General features: G+C 47.1%; 1 protein-coding gene across 7 annotated transcripts in view; it reads right to left on the bottom strand.

The window, feature by feature from the left end:
- Positions 1-20,699, bottom strand: part of LOC119163012 (uncharacterized) — a 434,320-nt gene that overhangs the window by 39,296 nt on the left and 374,325 nt on the right. For 5 of the 7 annotated variants that reach the window (XM_075882725.1, XM_037414897.2, XM_037414898.2 and 2 more), the window contains one exon: positions 3,310-3,615. The exons of 1 other annotated variant lie outside the window; for it this stretch is intronic. In XM_075882725.1, the coding sequence (XP_075738840.1) occupies positions 3,310-3,615 (306 nt within the window). The remainder of the gene's footprint in view (positions 1-3,309; positions 3,616-20,699) is intronic. One more of the 7 variants, XM_075882727.1, reaches the window with a different exon arrangement.

The raw sequence follows: 20,699 nt of genomic DNA, 5'->3' as shown, positions 1-20,699 counted from the left end.
GTCCGAAAAGCGCTCCGACCAAGTGACGTCAAGTCACTACAGAGCTACCTGGGGCTAGTCAACGTTTATCGGCGGTTTTTACCCGACTTATCCAGCATGTTGCATTCTCTAAGTCAGCTCCTTAGAAGCAAGGCACTATGGGTGTGGGGAGATGACAGAGAACAAGCTTTTTAACAAAGCAACAAGCTACTCGCATCGGCAGCTGTTCTGGTACACTACGATCCCAAGAAGCCCCTGGTGCTGATCTTCCATGCGTCACCGTATGATGTCAGTGCTGTGCTGGCCCATGGCGATGAATATGGCACCGAACGACCCATTGCATTTGTGTCGAGGAGTCTCACATCTGCTGAGCATCTACAGTCATCTAGACAAAGAGGCCTTTGCCCTTGTGTTCGGAGTGACCAAGTTTCGGCAGTATATTTGGGGCCTAGAAGTTCAAGGACGTCACCAATCACAAGCCTCTGCTTGGTTTGCTCAACCCTGAAAAACCTGTGCCTGAGACATGCTCACCAAGAGTGCTGCGCTGGTCACTGATGCTGGCGGCTTACAGCTACGAGCTGAAGTACAGACCTGGATTGAGCATTCAAAACGCCGACTGTTCGAGTCGACTGCCACTGCCTGTTTCTGAACACACTGTCGAGCAGCCGGCAGACGTGTTCATGCTCGAGACTGCGTATCCCAAGGTCATGATGCTATCTGTAGTGGCTGAAGCGACCTCCAAAGATCCTATTTTGGCAAAGGTTCGTGAAGCACTGTGGGCTGGAAAAGAGCTGCGGGAACCCGCACTGAAACTTTATGCTCATCGAAGTACACGAATGAGTGTGCAAGAAAACTGTATTCTGCTAGGTTCACGCGTGGTGGTTCCTTCTACGCTGCAACTGCAAGTGCTGCACCTACTCCATGAAGGCCATCCTGGTATTTCAAAAATAAAAGTGGTGGCTCGTAGCCATGTGTGGTGGTCTATCTTGGATGATATCGCTAATACGGTATGTCAGTGCCGCATGTGTCAAGAGAACCAGAGAACCGCGCGGCTAGTGGGAACGACGCCGTTGCCGTTCCCAGAGAGGCAGTGGTCGTGAATTCACATTGACTATGCCAGACCACTCAGGAATCGGTACTTGCTGATTGTCACTAATGCCTACTCAAAATGGATAAAAGTTGTTCTTGTGACCACACCATCGAAAGAGGCCACCATTCCATGCTAGCACACCATGTTTAGCCCCCATGGGTTGCCCGACGTAATCGTGTCGGATAATAGTTCAGCCTTCGTGAGCGCCAGTTTCAAGGAATTCCTCTAATGAAATGGCATCAAGCATGTGCTTACACCACCATATTATCCCACTTCGAATGGTGCTGCAGAGCGTGCAGTTCAAACAATCAAGGGAAAGCTGAAGAAGGCAGTGGGTGGAAGGTTCGAATGCCAGCTCGCACGAATCCTTCTGAACTACAGATCAACGCTGCATGAGACTATGGGATGCTCACCGGCTGAGTTGATGATCGGACGGAAGCTGAAGACAGCTCTTACACCCTTACATGAGGTCCAGAGTCTTGGCAAAGCAGCTCCAGCAGAAGGTAGCGCACGAGAAGACCGTCCACCCCATGCCGATTGCGAAACCAGGGATGGTGTTTATGTGAGGAATTTTAGAGACAGTCCACCCTGGGTTCCTGAGACAGTTACTTCCACGTCGAGCTACCACATTGCTGATGTCACACTGCGAGATGGTCGACTCTGGAGGCAACATCGGGAGCATTTGCCCCCTGAATTTGTCACACCTGATTCGCCCTCGGATGCCGCCGTAGAGGCTCGGGACTTTCGCATGGTACGAGAGCACATGATGAACAAAACGGTATTGGACAAACTCATCTAGACGCCGACGGTCGGGATGAAGCTCAACCTGGGGAAGGTTCAGCAGATGTGCCAGTTGCTTCATCCCTCTCCACGTCTGAGCCGCAAACTCTACCTATGCAAAGAAGCTCAAGAGCAAGATGTGCCATGGAGCGCTATTCGTCGTAAACGCCCTGGACTCAGTTTTTCCAGTGTGGGTGGGGAGGAGTGTGATCTCTCCCCATGCATATGGCTGCGAAGCATGACAGACGGCGCCACCGCACTGAGGAAAGCGCTCGCGTTTCGGCGTCGTAGTTCGCGGAGCACAAAGCGGAAATAAAGTCGGTTAGTCACCGGAGCCTGCGTTGGCTGGACGCTTGCCTTCGCTCTCCGCTTAAGCGCGGGAGCCAGCTTGCCCCATATCACAAGAAAGCACTAGCCTTTTCGTGCATAGCGTAGCATTGTCAGCGCAGCCCAATAAACTCTACGGTCCTTGGAAAATCTTCTGTATGATTTCTATAGTATAAAGAAACACACCACAGAATATTGACGTGTTGATATTTTGTCTCTGATATGCACAATACAGCATAGGCCACTTATAATGTAACCGCTTACAGTGCAGAACCGGTTACAATGCGGTCTTTTTCGACTCCCGTTCACCCTCCCATAGAACCACATGTACACGGATACCGCTTATTGTGCAGTTTTTCAAGATGAGAGACCGATTATAAAGCAGTTGCCGAAAAACCTTTGAATCGCAGTAGTGAGTGCGCGTCTGAAAGGAGGCGCGTTGCGTGCGCCGCTGGGGTGTGAGGGATGAGGTGGTTACGGAGGAGGAGGGGACGTGGGATGAACGAATCAAGGGCGGAGGGAAGAAAAGAAAAAAAGACCACAGCACGCTGTGCGGGCTCGCCTAGTCTCGGTGACAGATAAGCCTTTGAAACGACAACGAACGATTAGCATTGCTAGCCTGACCCCAAACGCATGTGGCATCGCATGGCATGTCCTTATTAATCGCGTTTAACAGCTTTCTACTGAGAAAAGGGTAGTCGCAGATATGGCACATATTCTATGACAATGCACACAGGTCACAGTAATATACCGAGAGGACAACATAGAACCGGACCTTCTCGAGGAGCGTTGGCTAAGTACGCTGACTAGCTCAGATCTGCATGACCAACTGCGGGCAATCCAGAGAAGCCCGGACAGCGGTGGAAAGGCTACGTCTCACTGCACATCACGTCTGTGTGCAGTGAGCATTTTGGCTGCACAGTCGAGCCAAAATGACAAGCTTCTATCTAAATTCTTGGGTTGCTGGCAGCACAAATTCATTACACCAAGGCTGCCTCCTGCTGCTACTTCGTTACACAAAGGTCGCAATACATGTGCTTCTATTGAGAACTGCGGCGAATAGAACACTTGATATTATTGAGGAATTCACTGTATGAAAATTCATAACACAGGCCAGCTAAAAGACGCCTCACAAAAATATTGGCGCCAGTTCTCCTTCCGTCAAATGTGGGAAATAGCTGACCTGCAGAAGTGGTGCCCCTCTCCGTGTCAGAGTCATCATCCAGCAGGCCAAACTCTCGGCGCAGCCTCTGGCTCAGCCGCTCTCGCTGGGGCCATGACTCGTCATCATCTATGGCCCTGGTGTCGGCTGAGATGTCGTGAGGCCGGCCGAGAGAACTGCGCTTGACAGGGCTGTCAAGCACTGTCACGGCAGGCACTGCTGCAGGTGGTTGCCGCGCAGTGTCCCGCATCCGCTGCCGATATTCAGACAGGCTCACCTGTGTGGACATCAACCACCGAAGAACACCTCATGACACGTTTTTCTCAAGTGGGTATAGATAAAAGCGAACAGATGGGCTGCCGATATTTGGACAGGTTCACCTGGGTGGACATCAACCACCGAGGAACACTTCATGATACAGATTTTTCTCAAGTGGGTATAGAACAAGCGAACAGATGCTTTACTCCCCGTCATCAGGGATAGTCGCCATCAGAATCTTGCCAGCTTGTCAAAGCAGTGCAGTACAGCTTATTAGTACAGTAGAACCCCTTTAAAAGAAACAAATCAGTATGAGGGACACCAGTGTGCCTGCACTGAAATAGGGACTGTAAGAAAAAGGATATGCGGTATTCTAAGAGACACCTCGTATAAAAGACAAGTATTCCTCCCCGTGCATGTCTCCTATGAAATGTTTCTCTTCCAGCCTAGGATACCATGCTAGCTCGTCAGTATATGCCTCAACACTTGAAAAATGTTCAATAATTTCAACAAAGGGCATGGTCTGGCCAAGCTGAATAAAACTTCCTGTACTAAAGCCGATTAATTTGCATGCAATCTATCACGGATGATCCGAACCACACATGACCATGGCAGGCTCTTGTACAGGTCTCCGCTAAGCAACAGGTGGCACAGCTTTCTAGCCATTATCCCCTTATTATTATCGTCATCAATTCATAGAGATAGATTTGTGGGGTTTAACGTCCCAAAACCACCATATGATTATGAGAGACGCCGTAGTAGAGGGCTCCGGAAATTTCGACCACCTGGGGTTCTTTAACGTGCACCCAAATCTGAGTACACGGGCCTACGACATTTCCGCCTCCATAGGAAATGCAGCCGCCGCAGCCGGGATTTGAACCCGCGACCTGCGGGTCAGTAGCCGAGTACCTTAGCCACTAGACCACCGCGGCGGGGCTCGTCATCAATTCATATCTCAACAAAATTCTCAATATAAAACGTTGCAGTTGAAAACTTGTCCTCATTAATGGGCATCCTGCAGCCTGCACGCATGGTGATATGAAAGCATGTTCATTTACCGTTTGTACTCGTGTAAAAAATTATTGCTTGGTGCGGCCCTTACACGAATCACGCGATGACAGGTCACCAAAGGTCTCTGCTGTTTCCACAACAGGAACAGAGTGAAAGACAGTCATAAATGACCAGCCAGGAATGTTTTTATTAAGATACTATTTCCCTATCGCTGTCTTCATTCTTGGAAGAGCTTGCCTCAAAGTCCTCCCAGAGATGATCACACTCAGTGCCACTCATGCAGTTTGAAATTCCAGTTATCTTGAAGCTTTTCACAACTACATCAAACGACACAGCACACCATGCACTCAAAATCTAGTCAAGGACTTGTTGGAGCGATGCCCGCTTCAGCCATCCTGTTGGCGTTTTCTCGTAATGGCCCCCAGCCATCTATTCCAAACAGCAATGGCGAAATCGCACTCTGAACGGATGGTTAATGCTGATGTCGAGCGGCTGCAGCACACTCGTCAGTCCTCCAGGAATAACAGACAAGTCCGTACGAGTCGTGGCGAGTCTGTTCATTATGCGATCAGTAAAGTGGCCCCTGAAACTGTCCAGAACAAGGAGGGCTTCCTGCTGTAAGAGGCCTCTAGGTCTGTTTGCCCAGACAGTCTTTACCCAGTCAACAAGTTCCTCGCACATTCAACCCTTTTCCTGGGCCCGTGCGATGATGCTTTGAGGGAACTTCCCTTTCGGGAGAGTTTTTCTCTTAAACACGACGTAGAGCGAAAGTTTCCTGCTGTCTGTTGTGAGGCACAGCTCACAGTGCATCTTTGACGCTCTGCGCCGGTCGTGCGCACAAGTTTCGCGCCGTTCAAGTGTACTATATTGCTCTCTGGTGTGTCGAACCAGACAAAAATATGGTCTGCATTCCCAATTTGAGAGATGTTCGTATTTGTGCTCCCCCCCCGAAGACCATTCACAAAGCGATGTGATTTTATCACCTGGCTTTCGTACTCCCTTGGAAGCCTTTGACAAATTGTCGCTCGGTGGTGGATGGAGAGCTGGTTACAGCTCACAAACCATGTCACCCAACCCAGACTTGCCTCGACTGTGTATGGAATATTTCCAAGTGGCGAGCGATGTTCAAGGCTTTCCGCACATCCTGTCAGTCGATATGGCGCAGTTGTTCCTTCGAGTGTCGATGAGATATTTGAGAAGTTCGCCTACCAGTTCTGATAAGACAGATGCTTGGGCTAGTTGGTGGTTGGGAATCAACACATTTGCACAACGAAAGACTACGAGTAGTTACGGCGTAACTAACGAAGATGAGACAAGGACAGAAAAGAGCGCTGACTTCAACTGAAATTTTATTCGCAAAAAAGCTGGAAATATATATTCGTAACAAAAACCAGCACATCATAGCACAATTGTGCAACCTATTGTGTCACAGCCAAACAATCATTATCTCATAATGTGAATACAACAGCACACCTCAGCGCAAACTCCCAATCTATTGTGTTAAAGCCAGATATTCGATTTCTTTTTGAGTGAGTGCACTCAAAGGCATGCTGGTACATTGCTCCCCCAGCATTTGCATTTTATTGGCCTCAATAATCTCTCGTGTTAGCTGTTGACGGTGTTTTACGACAATGGTGCACTTTTCACATTCCGGTCTGCAACCACGATCTCCACACTGAATGCCCAGATGGCCTTGAACAGCTGAATTTACATGGTAATGATGCTTCTTCAAACGCTCATTGAGGCACCTGCCAGTTTGCTTAACACACATCTTGCCGCATGACAATGGAATCACGTAAACGACAGCAATCACACATGCTACGAATAGCCTCCTGTGTTTGATTGTGCAGCAGGTCCTTTATGCGGACTGTGAATTCACACGTTTGCAAAGCACTGAAAGCTTTTCTGGGACAGAGAAAACAACCTTCACATCAACCTTATCACCTATCTTTTTCAAAATTGTGAGAAATCTTATGTAGATAAGGAATCACAGCCATGCGCTTTGAGCTACTAGCCACGCAGTTCAGTGCTGCTTCACGTCCCTGTTTAATGGTCTTGAGCAACTTTTCCCGCCACTGAAACCAGCACATGGTCGGAGAAACCAGCATTTATCTGACGGGAAGCCTGCTCAACGATGCTGCTGTTTAACGAGTGGCTGTAAGACTTGCGGAGAGCGTTTCTGAAACAATGATTAGGAATCCCTCTTTTTACAAGTTTTGAATGAGCCGACAAGTACGGCAGAAGTGGTTTGTTTCCTCTAGGCTCGTATTTCCAGCATAGATGTTTACTTGAGATGGTTGATCTCAAATCTAAAAACCTTCACGAAGCATCCTGCGGCAGCTCATGCATCAGAATTATAGGTGCCATATACTCATCGAAAAGACATAATGTGATTGAAATGGCAGCTTCAAAGCCGCTATCATTGCAGTCAAAAAGCACAAAAAAATCGTCAACAAAACGAAAAACCTTCATGACAACCGTTTTGCCGAGGCGGCTAGCCAAGAGTCGGACATGATGAGCGAGAAAAATGTCACTTAAAACAGGCACTATGCATGAACTGATGCACACTCCTCTTTTCTAGAATAAAAGTGCCTTCATCCTATGATACAAAAGTTGTCTTTAAGTAAAAGCCAACGAGCTCAAAAAAACCGCTGACTGTTATGGCCGCCACATTCTGGAATGCAACTGAACCAAAGTTGTCAATAGAGTCCTCAATGCACCATAGCACCGCGTCATGTGGTAAAGAATAGTAAAAATCCTTGATGTGAACAGAGCAGGCATTTGGGCCATTGTTACGTGAAAGAAATGCAATAATGTCATTAGAATCTTTCGCCACAAAAGGGTCATCGATAGTCAGCAACTTTAACTTATCTTGTACGAACAAGGCCACTTCCGCCACGTCTCATTTTCCAAAACAACGATTCGAAGTGGCCAGTCGACTTGGTGAGTCTTGACTGTGAAGAATAAGTCCAAGCTAAGCTTCTTGCTTTTGTCAATGGATCTTGCTAGCCTACTGCATGCCAAAAAGTTGTGCATTGCACAACTTTTTGGCATGAGTCTTTACTTTTTTCAGCGTTGCATAGCTTCGACACTCGAAAACGGAACTTATACCATTGCTGGCTTTTGAACGAAGCACTTCATTCGACAACACAGCGAAGCCCCCATCCTTATCTGCGGTCAACAACGCTATAGAATGATCTTTGAAGAACGTGACAACACGGTGAAAAGGCAGGTTATGGCGGTCTGGTTTAGACTGTGACAGAACCTGAATACCTTCAGCTAAGCACCTATCTGTTTCAGCCTCTGGAGCCCATTTGGCTACTTGCTCTACAAGGGTCAGCATTTCTGGAGGTGCCAGCGGAGGTTGTGTGGCGAACTTGGGACCCAAGCTGAACACACGCTGTAAATTGTCTGGGATGGGCACGTCACACGCTGTGTGCATTGGGTTGCTCGGTGAGGGTCTCTTCCTAGGAGTGATGGCCGGAAGGTGTGTCAGCATATGCTGCCAGATGAACTCGGTCGTTCTGCCAGTGGAGACACAAAACTCCAGCCACTTTTTCTTGGCCTCTCGAGGGCTCTCGGTACTGCTCACTTGAAAGAACATAACGTCCCAAAGCTGGCGCACTAGACGTTTTCATTCCCAGCGACGAATTTTGCAAATTCGAATGCTCTGTCCAGTCGAAGGAGTGAGGCCTCCGCGCTACAGCTTGACTGCAGGCGGTAGAAACGTGAGGCATATGCAATAAGCAAATGTATGTGCCTGGCACTCGGCAATGGCAATTAGGTTGACGAGGTGTTGCGCGAGTGGTTGCGCGGAATAGGTTGCGCGATTGTGCTGCGATGTGCTGGTTTCTGTCCTGAGTATATATTTCCAGCGTTTTCGCTAATAAAATTTCAACTTAAGTCAGCACTCTTTTCCGTCCTTGTCTCATCTTTCGTAGTTATGCCGAAACAACTCGTAATCTTGCGTTGTGCAAGTATGTTGATTCCAGTTCTAGGTATATGCACTTCTTCTTGCCAAAGGCTTTTCCGCTCCTGTTGGTAGCAGCAAGGGCATTTTTCTGCTTCATCCAGTAACACGCACGCTTCTCAGCTACATCGTACTTGTGTCCAGATTCGCGCTTGCTGTGCTCTTCACCATATTCAATCACTTGCCGTTTATATTCTGCAATGAACGATCTCAAATGCTGCCCATCGTTCCTCACCTACACTGGCTCAAACAGGACACAGGATACAGGATGCCAACAATGTGGCACACAAAGTAAAAATGGCACCATCTGTGACCAGCCCACATAGAGTTAACACACTACTCTAACCTATAACCACATCAGTGCCACCACGATGAAACGACACTCTGCTTTCGAGTAGTCCTACCTGCACTCACCAGTGCTCGCTGCAATCACCCTTGGCATTATCATCTTTTTCATTGCTCTCTTTTTCATCAGACTGTCACATAAAGTTGACTTGCTGGCTAATGGCAACAAAAACATGGCTGACGCGACAGTAACCCACCCGACGCACGAGCAAGCCATCACACGGCCACGCCCTTGCTTTCAAATGTTGATACTGGACAAAGATGGAGGCACCATTTAGTAACAGAAACACTTCTTTCCGCTGTGGGGGAGCACGTGCGCCCAGCCACCCTTTCCATTTTTTGGCTGCGTGACAGCCTAGTCTGTCTGTCCCTTTAGGTACGAGTCAATAAAGCCTCTTGCGAAGGGATGAAGCACCCCTACGGCCAGCGCTCGCGATTCCCCCTTTCCCAGCTTGCAGAACGGGTTTTACTCCCTCAGAGGGAAACCGGGTCAGTGCACAAAACTAGCGTGCGACGGCCGCACACTCTCTCTGACACCTGCCTAGGAAGAAGGATGTCGTACCCGCAACCCTCTATGAGCCGAGGACGACAACGACCAAGGAGTAAGCGTCTACCCTTGTTTCTGTAGTATCTCCTCGCGGCATTTGCATGTTATTGGTAACATATAGCAATAAAGTGTTTCGTTGACCTAGCCTGTTGCTTTATTTGCCCAAACCCGTGTAGCTGCAATGAGATGAGCTACGGATAGGGGACGTTAATCGTGCATGGTACGACTGTGTGTGGCTGGAACATTAGCTATTGACTTCTGCGTCAGCTGTACATAGGACGAACCCCCTACACCGCGCACGGTAAATTGCAAGGTAAATTGCTTAAACAACCATCGCATATTTCCTAAAAGTATTTAATATAAACATCACACAATTTATATTTGTTTATGATTCGTAACACTTGTTTATTGTTTACACTGCGAGAATGTGAGTGTTTTGAACTGCTATATTTTGCACTTCTCTAAAGTATACTGATGGTAACAACGACAATGTTCCAAGATATCATTGCTTTGGTGGGTGGTTATAGCTTTTCTTCTAGAATATGCAATAGTAACTCTATGTCGGCACAACGGCAGAAGTGAAAAAACTGGCAGCACCATCTAGCCTAAAACTAACTGCACCTTTATGACAGGACATTTTGAAATTCTTTTCGAAATTTCCCCCTCGAAAATAGGGATGTGGCCCTTACGTGAGTATATACATTTGTCTCTGGTAAAATTTACTCCAATAGTACTCAACTAAAACGCTGTTCTGGCCGCCTTAGGTGCTCAAAATATACTGTTGCATTACAACCATTTATCAGCTTGTTATTTACCCCTGCTGCAATTACACCCGTAGCTCTGCTACGATGACAGCGTGCTCTTCTAGAGCTGCACTGACATTGATGTTGCAGAGGAGCAGTGCACATGGAGCTTAGGTGTCAATAGTAGGGGCGTGCTAATATTGAAAATTTCAAATATTGTTTAAGTACTGTTCGTCATTTGATTCCCGCTAGAATTTTACAAGTAAAACTATTCAAACTTCTTGAAGACACATACAGTCAACGTCTGCCTGTCAGTGGTCTCTTCAGATTTTCAATATGCTTCATCCCATCACACTCTTGTATAGCGGCAAAGCTGCCTTTCAAATTCTGCAATATTTTTATGCCTCGATAACGGCATAAAAAAAATCTGGTTCTCATCTCTTTTGGACAACCCTTAACGCCAGAAAACTTACCCAAAGAAATCTGGTTATTTATACCACCTTATTGTATCACTCGCACAATGCCTGCTCAAAAAAATATTTTCCATAGCCAGGCTCGAAGAACAGCTCGTTCTGATGGCCATTGAAAGTTTATTGCAATTTCGTACCTGCACAGGATATCTCATGGCAAACGTTGTTCATGGCCTCAAACAAGTTAGCAAAAGAAGTAACGCTCAAGGAAGGCTAGGCTGCACCAAGAATCACGGGGCCCTCAAAAGAAGGCATTGTTTACCCCCCATCATACAGCACGTCGAACAAAAGGCATGATAAGGACCCACGATTTCGTATAAACACATTGGGCCGGTAGACCAAGTGCTAAGGGTCATTTATAGAACTATTTGAGCTCTCTGCATAAACTGTGTGAACAACTCTTCGAAGCTGAGAACTCCTACAGATTGCTGCGACTCAACCGAACCCGTTTTCAACCGCCCAAACACAAAACAATACGCTCTGGTAGCGCAACGTCACCGAGGCTGCTGATCCCACTGGCTGTGATCAGCTGGTAGGGTGGCAGCACTGGTAGAAGCAGATATCAGTCACGCTGCAATCTTCGTCTTGTTGCCGGACGGCATGCCTGCTGCCCCGGCCATACTGTGTGACGACCGCTGAGGTTGTTTGCAAACTGCTGGCGTACAATCTCGAAGGTCTCGACTGGACAAAGCTTAAATTGCCAAATGCGCTCATGAAAACTCTGAGATTGCCAGCAATGCCGGCATGTCACGAGTTGAGGAAGCAAGGCAGAGGTGGGAAGGAGGGTATGATATAATTGTCTATAACTGCCTTGGTACATGGTGTGTCACTAAATTTGGGGTGCGCATAATATTGTGATGCTCTAGCCGATTCTGACAAAACTTTGAACAACTGTTCTAGGGTCCCATTAATGACCAGCTCAGGCAACATTGTAACAATGTAAGAAAAGGTGGCGAAGGCTGGTTAGCCGCACACCGAGGGTGGATGCATTGCACTTTTTAATAAGTGTTCCACTGTCCGAAGACACCTTGACAAAACCTCTCGATTAATCATAAACGATTGCATTAGTACCCCATCACTATCACTGAAAAGCGATGAACTTGTTTTCTTCAATGAAAGTGCATCTCCGCATGCGTGAGTAGTGTTGGTTGAATATATGATCCTGATTCAAATAAATCATTCATTGAAAGTTAGCATCTCCATACACCCCTTCGTATTTTCCTGTCTAGCTGTGCTAAATCACTTCAAATAACCACATGTAAACCTCTGAAAGGGTGGTTCAACCGAAGTGGAGGAATCTGTGACAACACCTTTCCGAAAGCAATCCACACTGCCGTGAAGCCCCACTTCAAGACTATGTGAACAGTCGATCCTAAATATATAGGACTGGAAGGGGATCGCAAAACAGTTCAAAAATCGATAACCTTAAATAAAAGACTTGCATAATTATGGCTTAAGTTAACCTATCAAGGACTACAAAAAAAAAAGTGCTGGTTGCACTTCATTGAGATTTTGCACATTAATTAAGTGCAACCAACAACAACACGTGCAAGTTTTCATAAGGTTTCACTAGGTTTTGCAGAAATTATGACACTGTACTTTTAAAGTACACTGGGCCCTCGAGATAGCAATAGGAATGCTGGTGAGATGCAAGAATGAAGGACACAAGGCCCTTGCCAAATAAATGCCAAGGTCATCTTGCAACACCATTTTAATGTACTGTGGCATAGTTTTTCAGAATTCTTGTGAAAATGTTGGCATGGATATGCGTAGAATTGCGTGTTAAGCTCTCCACACGTGGCATAGAGTGAACGTGGCCGCTCTACAAAACGGTTATGTGAAGAAATATGAAATAACAGTGACGAGCCCAGCATACTCTTAGAGGTACAACAATGCCAAGCGAGGGTCTTGCTATTATGCGACTGTCCATGCACAGCCTACAGTGCAGCAGCAGGCTCCGTATGCATTGTCTGGGGCCATTTATATCATTGGGTAAATGCGGGCTTGTATCACTTTGTCTCCAGAACGAAATATGTGCAGTTATTCGCGCTTTGGTAAGACCCTTGCATGCCATTGTTAATGCTGCTGAAGAGGGTTGGCAATGACACTCCATTTTTTTTTTCCTTTCAGTGGATGGCCACCTAGTTACAGAACATAGAAACTACTGCGCTGTCCTTCGGCAGCATAGCGACTATGCTTTCGTCCTTGGCCTTCACGAAACAAAATTGTTGCAGTATTGAAATCAAAACTACTCTTCCCACGTTCCTTTCATTCCACGTTTTGCATTGTTAGCAGTGTGAGACCACCCTTCGTATAGTCGTCATTACCTCTTCTCCTCTAAAGTGTCTGTGTCAGGGTAAGAAGCGACAATGAAAACCTTAATGGGCTATCACATATTCACAGCAACATCTTTCGCAGCCTTGTGGGTCTCAGGTAAGTGAGAAAAAAACAAAAACAACGGCCTTCTTTTGAAGAAAATAGCTAGTTTTTTATCTCTGGGGCATCACACAACATTATGTGTATGTGTTGTCGCATGAAGTTTCATTGTGCTACAGAAAGTACACCTATATTTGATTACACTTCTGAGTAAAACTGCACTCTACAGTCACCGGCGGACTTTTTGGACTTCAGGAATTCGCACTTAGATATTTAAGACTTCCCAAATGCACTGCCAAAGTTCCCATTGTGCTAATGCATTTTTACATTCGATTTTTTGGAAGAATTTATTTTTCAAGGTTCAATTTTCCAGATTAAATTGCTTGCTTTGAGCTACACAGTTTGATTTTGAAAGCCACCATGTTGAATTTCTTCTTGGCTTGGTCAAATTTGGCTTCCGATGACTAGTTATGTGGCCTGCAATATTAGAAGCGCGCACAATATTCCAGTTTCGGAGGCCATGTCTAATCTTCCATGGCTAGCAAAACGGCAAAAACGTTTCTTTTTCAGTCAGCTTTATTATCACCATTAATACGCCAGTAAGTTGCTATTATTTTCTGGTTGTCGTTGCGCGCACCAGGTGTGCGAGTTGTCGTGTGGGTCACATGTGCACGGCTGTTTGCGATTTCTCTGTAGCAATCTGGTGAACACGGTGCTCGGCTAGCATTTTGACAGCGCCAAATGCTGGAGGCTTATGAACTGTGCGGTGCAGCTAAAAGAAGCCTAGACCGTGTTGTTAAATCCCACCGAACAGGTGAGACGTTGCATGCATTTTTTTGCAACCGTCATCAAGTTTCGTTAGCTTAGTTCCATGGAGCCACCAACTTTGCCGCCCGCAACGGTCGGCGGCAGCGATTGCCAACGCGCTTGCCAAAGATGTGACCGTAGCCCCAATAGAACCGAGTTTCCTCGTCCCCAAGAACAGCATGAAACATAGCAGTACTGGGTCTTTCTTTGGCTTTTCTAATCCAAATAAACTTTACTTTCATGGCTTGATCATTTTTTTTTAACTGTCTGATTTTTCTTACTACTTCGCAGTCCCTGCCAGGTCTACCAAATCAGTCGGCGACTATATACTTGCGTTGTGCAGGGATTATTCTGTTCTTGCTGAAGCCCAAGCAATCCGTTTTTTCAACATATAAATTGTGAAACCTGAAAGCTTAAAAAAACAAGTACTGACCACATCCATTTGACGAGCTCTCACTTTCTTCAAGTTCAATCACTCATAGAACAGAGTCAATATGTCAAGTTAGCACTGTCTTGCTGCAATCCTTGGCATCCAAAATTCCAATGAATAAGATCACAATATAGTGTAATGTATTTTTTATTCCCAAATAAGAAAGTGTTCTTTGTAAAGTACACTGGTCCTCAATGGTTTGAAGCATTTCAGGCCATTAGACAGTTTTATGAAATCATAACAAGCGCCGACACAACGATTCGCTCCCAGTAAAGAAAAAGCACACGGTGTGAACTTCTTTTGCAAGTTATCACACTTCATATTGCATAAAATAGTCCATAAACTTGTCTTGCTTTTTGCGTGCCATGAAGTTACAGTTACCCTGAAAATCACTGAAGCTTTCTAAGTTGACACAGAATGCCAATGCAAGCAGAAGTTTGGTAGGTGGCCCCAGCAACGATGTTGGCATGTTCACAACCGCACGTGTAGACTTCCATGGCACTGGCAACATCAGCTGTAATCTATGAATCGATGCAGTCAGAAACAGCTACGTTGTTATCTGCACTGATGAAGTTGCTCGTTGTCCGAGATGGCGCCCGGAAACGTCAATAAAAACCTCGTTAGTACGTACCCACTTTAAGTGCACTAACCGTTAAAATGTAGTTGCAATGAATCCCTGACCAAGTCTCATAGAGATAACTGCATTCGCGGACAGCTTAAGTCATAGTGTTCAGTTTAAGCCTACCGGTTCGTGCATACTACAGTAGAACCTCGTTAATCCAAAGTCACTGGAGCTGCGAGAAATCTTCGAATTAAGCAGATTTTCGAATTAACAGAACATACAAAAAGTGGGATGCAAGGAACTTAGAACTGTTCAAAGTAATCAGCGCTTGTCGTTTGCTGTGCCGGCTAGCTTGCGGCTCCAAAGGTTATGTTTTCCAGCAATACTTGGCCTTAATTTTGCCACAAATATGGGGAAACAACAGGCCTCGCTGCTGCCACCGAAAAAAAAAAAAAAGAAAAAATGCCGTCGTGACCAACTAAAATGTGCGCCTGTGGAAAGGATGACGTCTTCACTGCAACAACCCTAGGGCAGCATGTCACCTGCTCCTCACTGGGTCAGATAGATAGATATGTGGAGTTTAACGTCCCAAAACCACCATATGATTATGAAAGACGCCGTAGTGGAGGGCTCCGCAAAGCTTCTTTAACGAGCGCCCAAATCTGAGCACACGGGCCTACAACATTTCTGCATCCATCGGAAATGCAGCCGCCGCAGCCGGGATTCGATCCCGCGACCTGCGGGTCAGTAGCCGAGTACCTTAGCCACTAGACCACCGCGGCAGGGCTCCTCACAGGGTCAGCACGTCATGATGCAACCATTCACACATTCTTTCTGGTACAATTAAGAATTTATTAATGGTCAGTATGACAAAACTCGCCATGTTTTTTTGGCTGGAAAAAATTATCTTTGGAACTTTGGCACTTTGTTTTCGAAGTAGATGTTGCTGGCAAGAACTCCGCCAGCAATGCAAAGGCGCAAATTGCTGGAGTAAGTGCCAATCGTAGTTCGCATACATCGTGAATTCCATTAAACTATTCTTTGTTAATTTCTTTACAATCTCACAAAGAATGAGTAAACCATAACGCGCTGACGTTGAGAGAAACATGCGATATGTTGCCCGCGTACCATCACTGCATTGCAGTGAAGCATGTCTCGTTTTCCACAGGCACATGTTTTGGTTGAACACGAGACAGTTTTTCTTTTTTCTGCGCAGAAAGTAGCGAGGCTGGGTTGCTTCAGCTGCCACTCATTAGTACCGCTACGTTGCATTGCCTTGTGGATGAGAAAGGGGGAAACGTTGCGCCGGCACGTGAGAGAGAGTCTTTCCGTGGCAGGAACGAAAAAGGGAGAAGCGTGACACAGGCGCTTCGCAGATCAGCATTTGAGAGAGAGAGCAAACATTCTACTGCAGCCTTTTTCTCTTTTTTTTCGCTCACAGCGTTGAAGTGTCGGAGGTGCCGCCGCGGGATTGGGCGTGGTGCTGAGAGCATTTTCGGAGTGCAGATGTTCGAATTAACCGTCGCAAATGCTTGTGCATACGAATTACAGGGCGTTTTCGCTCGTTGGAATACACATAGCTTTGACAGGACCTTAGCATGAGTTCTAATTAACCAAAGTTCGATTTAAGCGTGTTCGAATTATTGAGACTTGACTGTACTAAGAGGCTTTTCTTTTACAGAAATCCTTGCAGCTTCGTGCCACAAACAGTTCGTTGTCTATTTTTCCTTACAGTGAAACCCAAATAAAACATACCTGCCGGGGACGGCAGCATAACTACCCACTAAACGCACTGTGCATTAACCACCAGCTACAAATTTGCATCTCCTGCCATGCGCCATCACCGCTAACAAAGGAAGAAATTCGGGATATATGCCCAAAGTGCCCACCGCAAAGCCATTTGTTTTCTCTTCGCCAAAGCGCACAAAAGTTTCTAACTCTCGCACAACCGCCCGATAACACGCGGTGGCAACGCTGATGAGCATTTTGGAACTACTGCGGGTTACGGGATATGCAGCGTGGTATAGCGAGAGAACGAACACAACTAGCTGTCTATCATTGTTCCACGTTCTGCTTCTAAGCGAAAACAGACGCAGTTTTCTCTTTTTAAACGTAGTACGGTCGCAGAGAGCCAAATAGTTTACTGCATGGCTAGTTGCATGCAGCGCTTCGCTCACTCGGCGCACACAGTAACTGCCGATCCGCTGTCCGTAGAGTATGCCCTCTCCGCTTCAGGCTATGCACAGATGCGGTGAGTAGCCTAGTGTGGCGACGAAGAGCTTTCACCAAGCAATGCGCTCTCCGCGATGCTCTAGCAGTTCTGGCAATGGACGAAGACGCGTTTGGGCAGTCACTGAATAAAAGCGTGCAGCATGTTACAAGAGTGCTACACTTGCTGTACGGTGCGCGTGTTGGCAAAATGCAGCAAAGTTTCTTGGTGCCCGCGACTTGCAACGATGAACTCCACCACAGCGAGCTGCTTGAGTTTCTGTGAAGCAGTGCGCACTGGGACACGTTCCCGCACAACCAAGCGGCAGTGACCGGCAACCCAACGTTTCAGGTAGTCGCCCAGTAAAGGCGTGCAGTAGGCTAAACATGGCGCTATGCCACATGCGTGCCGGAGCGGATAACCAGGGATGCTTACTGTGATAAGGCTTTTCGTCGGCGATAAGTCATATCGGCGCGTTTATCGGTGGTCACCACCTCGCCTTCGTTTCTTCCCGAATGATTACTCGCAATGTCATCTCTGCACTTAACGACACGACGGAAAACCATTCACGGAAAATTGTGATGCCTGCAAGTTCAGCGACGCAGTAAAGTTTTGTGGCGCGAAATGTTATCGCAGTACCCAGTTAGTAAGCGCTAACCGGTAGTCATAAGTCGAACACTATGACGTAAGCGATCCGTGAATGCATTAGCCTCTACGAGACTCGGTCGAGTATTCGTTGCAACTACATCTTAATCGTTTGTACACTTAAAGCGCATGCCCACTAACGAGGTTTGACTGTACTTGACCCTTCTACCGCCTAGCGGGTCTTTGCAGAACTGCTCTGCATTACGTGTGTCCACGTGCTTCGTGTTGTCAATGTATTCACCCTCACGCTGCCAATTGCCTAGCTTCTTGGTAAGCTCACTTGGTAAAGTAACTCGCCAAAAAGGCGTTGGTCCCAGGTTCGATCCCCAAGCCAAGACGAACTTTTCAACTACTAAGAGGCTTTTCTTTCCCAGAAATCCTTGTGGCCAATATTTTTCCTTTCTTAACCTTTCTGCCACCTTGCCGGTCTTCGCAGAACTAATTTGCATACTATTAGAGTCAGTCTGAGCAATATCACTATTCACTTCGAACTTAAAATTCACTTTACACAAAAGCCTACTGCTGACTGAAAACGCTGGTTCCAACGTGGAGAGGACAGATGTGTCAGCGCTGACAACGTTCAGTTTTCGAACTGATTTTTTAACTATCGCGCTGCACTCGCCGCACCCCCAATGCCAACTTCTTCCTTGTAGAGTGCCGCATTCTGAGGCACTACAGGGCTCTCCCCCGTAGAGCGAGAGCTGTAGGAGTCACCAGAGGAGTCGCCCAGTGGACATGCTTGGATGTAGACATCCAGACTGAAGATTGAAACCACGCGGCCGCAAGAGCAGTGATATACGCAGGTTTCAGTCGATCAGCAGCCACAAAGTCTTCACGACCATTGATGTCCAGCGTGAACGTTTTAGGTGTATGATGAAGTACGCGGAATGGGCCATCATAGGCTGGTGTCAGTGATGGCTGTATTTGGTCACACCGAACGAAGACTTGACTGCAGTCATGCAGATCCTGGCTGCAAAGACAGACTGGGGGTGTCGGTCGGCAGGAATCACAGGAGCAAGGTCCCGAAACATGGTGCGCAGCTCTCGAATGTACGTGGAGGCATCGTGAGTGGAAGTTGGCGATGATGGCTCGACGAATTCTCCTGGAAGACGCAGGGAAACGCCATAGACTAGTCCGGCTGATGAGCAGCCGAGATCCACTTTCAATGCTAATCAGATGCCCAGAAGTACGAAGGGGAGGCGGTCGAGCCAACGTTCCCTTGGCTGGTGACCAGTGAGGGCAGCTTTCAGTTGTCAATGAAGCCGTTCGACCATGCCATTGGCGGAAGTATGGTAGGCAGTTGTGTGGATGTGTCGAGTGCCCAGAATATTGGCAAGTGCGGTGAAAAGGGCCGATTGAAATTGACGACCGTGATCAGTGATGACGACAGAAGGGCATCTAAAGCGCGACACCTAGCCGTTTGTGAGAGCCTTAACAACTGTTGGTGCTGTAATGTCAGGAATTGGAAACGCTTCTGGCCACCTGGTGAAGCGATCCACACGTCAGCAGGTAACAGGCTCCTTGCGATGGCGGAAGAGGGCCGACGATGTCGAGATGAATGTGGGAAAACCTTGCATCTGGAGGCCGAAAGGGGGACGTTGCCGTGACTGTGTGACGGTGAACTTTAACCCTCTGGCACTTAAGGCAGGTTTGCGCCCAGCGTCGGACATCAGCATTGATGCTTGGCCAAAGAAAACGAGATGTGACTAGCTTTTGGGTCGCACGAATACCAGGATGACTCATGTTGTGCAATTGATCAAAAATTGCACGACGAAAAGCTGAAGGCATGAAGGGCCAAGGGACACCAGTAGACATTTCACATGTTATTATTGAGGTAGAAAATAGAAGCAGGCACTCAGTGAAAGATAGAGACGTGGATGAAGAACGAAGACGATGCAGCTCAAGATCGTTGCTTTGGGCAGCTGCTAGCTCTTCCATGTCTAGTGGTGGCTGGGTCGACAAGGAATCGCTGCGGGATAGCGCATCAGCGTCAGCATTTTCCTGCGCATGTACGTGTCTGAGATCCACAGTGAACTCGGAAATAAAGCATAGCTGATGGACCTTCCTTGCAGTATAATTGCTGTGATTGCAATGGAAGGCAAATGTCAGGGGCTTGTGGTCTGTAACGATGTAAAAGTCCCGGCCCTCCAATAAATGACGAATTTGTTTGATGACAAGGTATATCGCGAGGAGTTCTCAGGCAAATATACTGTATTTTGCTTCCGGTGGCTTCAGTTTTTGCGAGAAAAAACCAAGGGGCTGCCAACCGGATACATGCTGCTCGAGAATGGCGCCAACTGCCACGCTTGATGCTTCGGTGATGAGACGAATTGGGGCATCAGGGACGTGATGTATGAGCATGGTGGCATCTGCCAGAGCCTTCTTAGTAGTGTCGAAGGCAGATGCAGCGTCCTCGGTACACTCTAGTGGTGCAGCCGGGTCTTTCTGTTTAGCTAATAGGTCAGTCAAGGGCTTTAGAAATGTGGCACACTTTGGAAGAAAGCGGCGATGGAAGTTTAGTAGGCCCAGAAATTCTCGGAGTCTCTTTAGTGAAGTCGGGAGTGGAAAGTCTTGAATAGGTTTCACTTTGCTGTCGAGTGGGTGGATACCCTTTGGAGTGACAAGGTGGCCTAGAAACTCCATTGTAGCGACGCCGAAGAGGCACTTATTGGGATTAATTACAAGGCCGTAATCATCCAGGCGGTGGAACAGGGTGCGCAGGTGGGCTCATGCTCAGGGCCGGATGAGCTTACTACAAGGAGGTCATCAAGGTAGGCAAATACATACCTGCCAGGTTGGCAGCGCAGGCATTATAGAGGTGCAATCAGGGGGGGGGGGGGGGGGTGTCACGGGGGATGGAATTTTTCACACGCTTTTTCTCAAGATTGAATTTTTATGGAGTTATCATGGCACAATAATGGTATAGTTTTTGTAAATCGATAATAACCTACCCCGCTGTGGTCACCACCACCAAATCTTAGACGTGGC

This window comes from Rhipicephalus microplus, unplaced genomic scaffold (assembly GCF_043290135.1).
Source record: "Rhipicephalus microplus isolate Deutch F79 unplaced genomic scaffold, USDA_Rmic scaffold_13, whole genome shotgun sequence".
NCBI classification, from domain to species: domain Eukaryota; kingdom Metazoa; phylum Arthropoda; class Arachnida; order Ixodida; family Ixodidae; genus Rhipicephalus; species Rhipicephalus microplus.
The sequence above is the reverse complement of the archived record's forward strand: the minus strand, read 5'-3'. Positions and strand labels throughout refer to the sequence as shown.